The 8910-nt window shown below is 39.3% G+C and overlaps 2 protein-coding genes across 2 annotated transcripts in view; one reads left to right on the top strand and one right to left on the bottom strand.

Moving 5' to 3' along the window:
* The first annotated feature begins 1161 nt into the window (after window positions 1-1161).
* Window positions 1162-8910, top strand: part of poc1a (POC1 centriolar protein A) — a 51137-nt gene continuing 43388 nt past the window's right edge. The window contains exons 1-5 of the mRNA XM_063473013.1: window positions 1162-1327; window positions 5950-6034; window positions 6143-6314; window positions 6526-6705; window positions 7914-8021. Of these exons, the coding sequence (XP_063329083.1) occupies window positions 1313-1327; window positions 5950-6034; window positions 6143-6314; window positions 6526-6705; window positions 7914-8021 (560 nt within the window). The 5' untranslated portion in view covers window positions 1162-1312. The remainder of the gene's footprint in view (window positions 1328-5949; window positions 6035-6142; window positions 6315-6525; window positions 6706-7913; window positions 8022-8910) is intronic.
* Window positions 3039-3785, bottom strand: b9d2 (B9 domain containing 2). The gene has a single exon (XM_063473012.1). It carries the CDS (start codon window positions 3680-3682, stop codon window positions 3155-3157), a length of 528 nt encoding a protein of 175 aa, XP_063329082.1. The 5' UTR covers window positions 3683-3785; the 3' UTR covers window positions 3039-3154.

The following is an 8910-nucleotide window of genomic DNA, read 5'->3' as shown; positions in this document are numbered from 1 at the left end:
TATCCTTCAGTTTTAGTTTATGTGTTGGATTTTTACTCCATCAATCCATTCTAAATATTTGCATCCCTGTGCTTACTGTTATTTGAATGTTTAACTTCCCGTATTACTTCTGCTAAAATGACTTCATGATCTGACCTGTTCTCAGGAATGTATCTCTAATCTTTGTTATGGTGACAGGTTTGCTGTACGTCAGTTGCTGTGATTCACAGAGCAGGTTTACTCACTGTTATTAGCTGATTTTGACCATCAAATGTTAGGTGACACAGGCCTTGAGTGGCTTACCACGTCTCATTAGCAATTCCCACAGACTCCAGGTCACTGGTCACATTTAAATTCATTAGTTATATACATAGTCATTATTTCTGTTAAATACTTCCAAGATGATCTTTTTCTACATTTTCTGTACGTGTGTTTTCAAAATCTTCACAATGAAAAAACTGCACACTGAATGTGACAAGTGTTTTTCACAGGAGACATTCTGACGTGCCACAAAACCACGACTGTAGTAGTGTGTACCTGGGAAACCTGTAAAAGACAGCGCCATTGTCATAGTTATCAGGAACACCAACACCTTTCCTACTAGTCATAATGTGACCTGTTTGGCTTGGCAGACTCAGTCAAAAGGGCCAAAATACTGTGTTTGGGTCAGGTAGAGTGGCTCATGTTTAGCCTGACCAGTCCCAAAGTAAAATGCAGTTATTTTTCATCAGCCTTCACATATCTTATTCTTGAGTGAAAATGGATTATATTTTAAGACTTTATATGCACAAGCAGGCGACAGCAAAACCCACGTTAGGCCTTGGTTACAGGCCTTCATGTACTTAGCTGCATAAAGCTGATTTACAACTCTGTCTAGTGTACCTCTGCTGACACCTGGTGGCAATTATGAGTTACTACAAATGGCCTGATATTTAATTTACCGCGTAACTTCTCCTAATGGAACAGCATCACATGAATAATTTTGTAAAACCTGTGTGGATTTTATTTGGCTATATTTCATATCGTTTAAATACTTTAACGTTAATAGTAAAATGACAGTTTCGACAGAAACTTTGCTAACGGGATGACTGCCCCTTTAAGAGCGGCGACCAGCTGCTCAGCGCCCAATCGCGGCGCGTAAACTGAACTTTGTTGTTGTCAGCAACTAAGAGCTAACTGTTAGCTAGCGTTAGCCGGACACCGAGCTAAAGAGGCGATATCTTGCACCCCATTGATCCTAATAACAGAGGAAAGCACGGTAAAATTTAGCTTGGACGGCTACGAACGTAAACAAGTCGCTTCCATCAGGATTTCGCCTCCGATATCAACAAAAATGACATCTGCGCTGGTGAGTTTAACTTGCTGCTTAAGCCACTGAGATGAAGTTCGTTTGTTATTTGTAGTTTCCACAATGTGGCTTCTTGGTTACGAGTTAAAGGCTGATATATCTGTAGATTTATTGCAATACATTATATATTTTTTTATTTGATATGGACCCCTTTCTTTTTGCAGCTTGTTTTAGCTTTATTTAGAGCAAGAGCAGATTATAAATCAGGGTAATTTTACTCTTAGTCTGGATTAAATGTCTGTGAAGTCGTAGCAAAGTGACTCATTACTCAGTCTGCTGAGTGTTCAATGTAATATATACATTTATACTAATGTAACAACCAGCCTGTGCAGTCATGACAGCCACATATGTTATGTAAATGATACATTTGTGAAAGTTTAATGGTATCGTTTCACTCATTTGTCATGATCCAAGTTGCCTTTGCAGATTAAATGCATCATTTTGCCGTCAAAGTGACTAACAAGCAATTAATATGCCAACAATCTGATATTCTGTGTACGGTAATTACAGTATATTGAAGTTATGAAGTTAAGAAAAAACGATAGAGTAATTTATGCCACCATACACTCACCGTCCACTTTATTAGGTGCACCTCGCAAGTGCTGGGTTGAGCAGCCTTTTTGCCTTGAAACCTGCCTTAATTCTTTGTGTGAAGCTGGAAACATTCCTCTGAGGTTTTGGTCCATATTGACATGATCGCTTCAGGCAGTTGCTGCAGACTTTTCGGCTGCACATCCATGATGAGAATCTCGTGCTCCACCATATCCCAAAGGTGCTCTTTTGGATTAAGATCTGAGTAAGTGAACATGGTGCATAAAACTTCTGGAAGGAGCCATCAGAAGATGGATACACTTTAGCCATGCTGAATGTGATCAGCCTACTCAAGTAGGCTGAGGTGTTTAAATGATATTCAATTGTTAATAAGGGGCCCAAAGCGTGGCATGAAAATATCCCACACAACCTTTAACTTGCAACAGTGTTACATGTCGTATAGCCTATGTGCTTCAAGGCTCAACAAGTTGTGCATTCAGAGATGCGTGTAACCAGTGACAGACAAAGAAGAAAACAAGCTTATTTTAAGTTTGCATAAACTAAACCTCATTTTCAAGAAAGGATGGTCAAAACCGCTCTTTGATGAACTCCAAGAGTAACTCATAAGACACTATGACAATAGATATTCTGTGCAATACAGTCATGCACCATACACCACAGTATCTGGTAACTGAAGGGAAAAAATATACTCTTTAAAAGTCTTTCCAGTTCTTTCCTTGTGAGGTTATTTTTAATATGAAGTAAGATAACTCACTTTGTAATTTTCTTAAAAAGTAGTGACGTGTGCCAGACTAGCAGGGAACTCCTACATCTTTTGATAAACAATATTTGCTGCCAGTGAATGGATCACATGTGGAACCAAAATGATGGATTTCAGTATCAGTATTTGCCCCCACTCCTAATTTGTAGCAGGTTATTAATGACATTTAACTTAATTCAAGTAACAATCCTGTTAGTCGTACAACTTAAAATCCCAAATAAAAAGTAAATGTGGGTTTACATAATATAATATAAAGATGCATTTAAGAAAACAGCATTAAATGAGGCATGATTGCAGGGAATATCGCTAATAAGAGCCAGTTTTCTATTAAAAATACAAATCATCAAGAAACCAACTTCAGTAAGAGAATAGTTTCTTTATTTACATATAGATGTTTGTAAAAAAAAAATAGTGCAGTTTAGAAAAAAAAATAGTACAGAATTCTACTAAAAGCAAGTGACTCAAATATGATCTATAACTGTTTCTATTTTCTGTCTTTCTGCCATTTCAAAATCTCAACACTCGACACCATATTTGTCAAAGTGTCTGGTGATGATGCCCAGCTCCAGCTCCACAGTCCCCATGGCTTCGGTGTGCAGTCTGTATCTGTCCGCCCCGCTGTAGATCAGGTCAGGGCTGAGGAGCTGGGGACCTCCGCCGACGAACATTTGCGCCAGCCGTTCTTGCCAGGAGCCCACGGGCCTCCAGGTCGCACAGCGTATTCGGTGATGTCCCGGACTAGAAGGGACGTGGCAGAAACCATAACCATAGAGTTGGCACCGTCCGAAAGAATCCTGATGCCACACCTCTAGGTGAATCTTCGGCCAGCCTTGCAGCCCTTTGGTCGAGTAGTGCAGATCGATCGGGTGGCTCCAGTACGCTATGTCTCCGATTTGGGGGCTATCCACCTGGGTCTGACCCTCCTTCAGCCCGGATAAAAGCCGCCATGCTTCTCCCGTATGAATTCCCCATTTGCAAAATAAAGTCTTTTCCGGGAAACCACTTGCACCAATGATCTGCCCTATAATGTGCAGCTCTGCCATGCCACACTGGTTCTCTTTAACCAGAAAATGTGGTACGGAAAGTCCTGTTTTGTCTCTCCGATGTTAACGGCTAGCTTAGCGGCTAGCTAAACTAACGGCTAAACGTCTCCTTGGTAACCGCCTACCGTGAGTTTCTATATAGCGACAAACCCCCTGAGTTAGGCCTCGCAGGCACCACTTCCGGTACCAATGCCGTCCAACATTATGAAAACCCAAAGCTTCACTTTTATAAAATTGTTTGTCATTAGTGAATAATTAATTTAAACTAATTATAATATTGCCAGAATTATTCCTGAGCTATAATAAACGTGTGTGGTGAAAACGCGGTTGTGTCACGAATTTGGAACTACACCCTTACAGGTTGAACTCAGGGTTAAATTAGTCCTAATGGACCGAGTTGTTTCTGTCTTTCATGCATTGTTTACAAAAGCCCGTTCGTCGAAGACATAAAACACCCCTTCATATTAATACTTTTTAATTAACTCGTGACGAAGAATTGACTTTATTGCTCGATTTCTCTGAAGTTTAATCGGCCTTTTGGAGTCTGTGAACAATTACACTGTGAAACAGCGCCAGTACGCGGCTGTACTGCGCCCCAGACTCCACAGTTCACACTACACTACACTGAAAAAACAGTCTTATACTCCGTGGAGGACTTTTTACAGTATATAAAAGGTTTATGTATACAGTATTTTATTTTATATTTTAAATGAGAAATACAAATGATATTTTATGAAAAACCCAAGGTTGGGAGTAGTGTGAAATGTCACTGCACATTTGTAAAAAGAGGTATTAAACTTTGGAATAGTTGTTTAGGCATAATTAGTTTTAACTTTAGCCTAAACATATTCGACATATTGTCATATAAATGAACCAGATATGAAGAAATTAAATAAATTTAAACTTGCTACTTTTAGATCACATTGTACTTCTAGGAACATTTAATTTCATTTACTTGAAAACTTTCTTGAGTGGTAATTTGCCTTTACCACTTACAGAATATAATTTTAGTTGCATTTCTGTACAAAATTGTTACATATAATTTTTGTTTTTATCTAGCTGATATTCAAGTTAGTGTATTTCTCGCAAGGATCTTGCTGGCATTAGTGAAACTTTCTTTGAAATGGATTGAACATTGTTAGACTGAGATAGTGATTAAACTATGAGAATGTAATCAAACTGTTTATCAAAGGGAAACTGATTTTTAAGACACTCAAGCCTAACACTGGCTGGTATAATGTTAGGTTGTAACCAGCTGTTCTTGTTTGGCTGGCTCGTTATTAACTGCCTTGAAATGCTAATGATGACAATAAGTAACTACAATGATATCTGGAATAAATAAGCATGTTTATGCACATTTTCACGTATTAGAGCGGTGACTTCCATTCAAAAGATGAGGGTTGAGGTGAGGAGGGCTAGTATGCCGTTTCAATGACTTCAATGACCCCAAAACGCATCAATTCCGTCACTTAATCTGCTGAGCCTCAGAATGTGGTGTAACACTGGTCTGCATGTTTTTGTGTACATATTTGTCGACAGCTGTTTCTTGTAAAATCTTGTTGAAAACTTTCCCAGAAGAGCAGAGGCAGCCATGGTAACATATTATTGGCCATGGGTTTTGCAATGAGATGTATCACACACAGTGGGTGCCTTTCACAGTAAACATTTTGACTAGCAGCACAAGTGTTACTACTAACATAAACACAGACTTGTTTCCATTCACGTGTCATATTAAGTCGTGACCGTGAACCTGTTCTAGGAGCCTAAACAGTGTATTTTTATTAATCTTTATTTATTTATTTATTTGGTGTGAAATGTCTGAAAAATCAAAAGCTGAAAGAGCATTAATTGAGTGAACCCATACTTTACTTTGGTGTCATAGAAGTCCCTTGTGTATTCTAAACCTTACATGTGTAGTTGGGATGTTGTTAGCGATTTTATGGAGAGTTAGAAGCTTACTCTGTTATTTTCCCACAGACTTAAGAGAGTAAAAAAGAATAACTGCGCAAAATCAGAGGACCTCATTATTTTAGCTACAAATCATAACTATGGGGTTCTTTGCTCATGTTTCCAGGCCAGCTTTAGTCACATCATACACCCACATAGTCGTGATGAGGAAGAAATAGCACTTCTTCAGTGATAAGCTCTTAGTAAATAGTACCAAAGTTTCTGTTTCCCAGATGTCTAACTTATTGCTTATTATTGTAGCTTTTGTAGTCATGATGACATTTTAACATTTTGACATGACTCTCTGTTTGCTCCCATAGTCTGATCCAACCCTAGAAAGACATTTCAAGGGTCACAGGGACACCGTAACAAGTGTGGACTTCAGCTGCAACATGAAACAAATCGGTAACGATCTGTTTGCCTTTAGATGTACCTGTTTGCTGTTGCCTTTGTCTTTTCCTTTGTGGAAATTCATGATGTTCTCACTCACACCTGTGCTTTATCCTCTCCTAGCCACAGGCTCCATGGATTCCTGTGTGATGATCTGGAACATGAAACCTCAGATGCGAGCGTATCGTTTTGACGGACACAAAGACGCCGTCCTTTCCATCCACTTTTCCCCATCAGGCCATCTGGTGGCCTCTGCCTCCAGAGACAAGACTGTACGTCTTTGGGTGCCAAGCATGTAGGTGTAAAGTAAAATCTTTCTGTCTTTTCTGTTCTTTATTCCACCACAGATTTACTACAGAGGACAATGATGGTGACTCATAAAGAGCAGCAACTACTGAATGTTGTTTGTCTCCTTCTGCCAGCATGGAGGAAGGCACACATTGCTGACCACCTTCTGGGTTTTGCTTGTTTGTTTTAAACTTAAGTAATGTCTTGTGTCCATACAGGAAGGCTGAGTCAACAGTATTCAGGGCTCACACTGCCACTGTGCGCAGTGTTAACTTTTCTGGTGATGGACAGACTCTGGTCACGGCCTCTGATGACAAGACAATTAAAGTGTGGACAACCCACAGGCAAAAGTTCCTCTTCTCTCTCAACCAGCACATCAACTGGGTCCGCTGTGCCAAGTATGAGACACACATTTAACACGATACAATACATCATATTAGGACATTTTGATAGATTTACACTTCAGGCATCACATTATCACCTTTGACAGATAAAGAAAATTACACTGATCATTTCCAAAATGCATCTTTTTTGGGCTGTTCCTGGTCAGTATCTAACAATAGTAGTCCAAAAAAAGGAAGTTTCATGTTCCCCAGATCCCAATCCAATCCAATATCTGGTGGATGTGCTGGACAAATAAGTCCCATAAATGGCCTAACCTCGCATCTTACAAGAATTAAAGGATCTGTTGCTAACATATTGGTGCCAGATACCATAGCACACCTTCAAAGGTGTGGTGGAGTCCATGGCTCAATAGGTCTGGCCTGTTTTGGCAGCAAAAGGGGGACCAACACATTATTAAATCTATTTCCAATTGTCTGATGACCTGCCAGCTTCATTGAATCGTTTGTCTGACTGCTTGAAAGAGGTCACAGAGTGGCTGTCAGCCAATTCTCTCATTTTAAATGAGAAGAAAACTGAGATTATGGTGTTTGATAGTCACACTCCATGAGATCAGCTAGCTGCCCGATTTGGTCCCTTTGCTTGCTTTCTTACAGACACTGTAAGTAATCTAGGTGTTTGCCTGGATAGGTCATTTAAGCTGGATAAACAGGTTTCCTCTGTGGTTAAATCTGGCTTCTTCCAATTGCGCCAAATTTCTAAGGTCAAACGTTTAATACCGTACAAAGACCTTGAACCAAACCTCTGGAATAGTCTTCCTGCTACCGTTCATCCCTCTGACTCCATTCAATCCTTTAAAGCACGCTTGAAAACTTACCTATTCGACCTGGCTTTCCCAACTCACTAATTCTCACCGCTCATTAACTGCTGTATCGTTACTCATTTCTCTGGATTGTCATGAATTCTCCCTATCTCTACTTACTAATGCCTTTGTTTGTTTCTCTATTTTACCTTATTTTAATGACTTATTGTTCAGTGTAATCATTTACTGTTTATTCCTTACTGTGAAGCACTTTGATGTACCCCCTGGTTTTAAATTTGCTATATAAAAAAAATTGTATTGTATTTATTAGGCAGGTGGTCATAATTTTAGTCCTGATGCCTGGTGTATATCTGACCTTTTCCATTACACCATGCATTTCTGAACATATTTTATACAAATTGAGCATTAATCATTTCAATTTATTTTATATTATTATTGCAGGTTTTCTCCAGACGATCGCTTGATTGTGTCGTCCAGTGATGATAAGACCATAAAGCTGTGGGACAAAAACAGCAGAGAGTGCATTCATTCTTTCTATGAACATGCTGGGTGAGCACTTGCGAGCACCTGAATGATGAATAGGAGGAGCTAGGAGTATTTATTTATTTTTGTCAGTTTTCTGCTGGTGTTCTGGTAAGGTCAGAAAAAATCCTTACAAGTGTACTGATGCAACGGCAGTAAATGCTGAAAACAATCTGACAGAGTCAATCCCCTAACCATTTGTTATCCTGTTCAAATGTTTATGACGAAGGCACTGAACACCTGCTCAGTCATTACACATGTGCCCTATTCCCTTGTACATTGTGCAGTCTGTTATACTGAAACACTTTAATGAGACATTGGCTGTGTGAGTCTTTGATACATTTAATATCCTGTTTTACTTAACGTCTTTCTTCTTACTTCTTTTTACCTTTACTGTGTTTTATTTAGAGTCTGACATACTGAGCTCCTTTCTTTTCTGTAGTTTTAGCTTATTGTGTCGAGATGATGATAAGATGAGATATACTTTATCCCATATCTTTTCTTACAGCAGCTGAAACACTTGAGATAATAATACCATTAATGTAAAATACCTCTCTTCCAAGCAAAACGCATTGTTATAGAGGATGATGGCATGAGGTATAAAAGACTTCCTGTATCCTTGTGGCAGCAGAGTCTGTTAGAGAATAAACTTTATGCCTGCCTGTAGGAAGTGATGCAGAGGGTGGTCAGGATTAGCATCAACATCCTGTCCCACGATAGACTCAGGTCAACCACCATCTGTCGTTTTTTTTCTCGACCTCTCAACAAAATCATCTGCTAGTGCTCCTCAGAGAATCAATCATCAGAGTATTTCTATAGGTGCCATGACCCACAGTTGTGCTGAAAGTCGGAGCAGTTCAAGGTGAACAGGAATGGAGACATCTCAATCACAGCTTATTTATTTTGGAGCTGTATG

Source organism: Pelmatolapia mariae, linkage group LG5, assembly GCF_036321145.2.
Source record: "Pelmatolapia mariae isolate MD_Pm_ZW linkage group LG5, Pm_UMD_F_2, whole genome shotgun sequence".
NCBI lineage: Eukaryota > Metazoa > Chordata > Actinopteri > Cichliformes > Cichlidae > Pelmatolapia > Pelmatolapia mariae.
This window is presented reverse-complemented; position numbering and strand designations above follow the sequence as displayed.

Excerpts from the sequence above, each read along its gene's own strand:
- b9d2 (XM_063473012.1), bottom strand. The coding sequence starts at position 3,682 with ATGGCAGAGCTGCACATTATAGGGCAGATCATTGGTGCAAGTGGTTTC.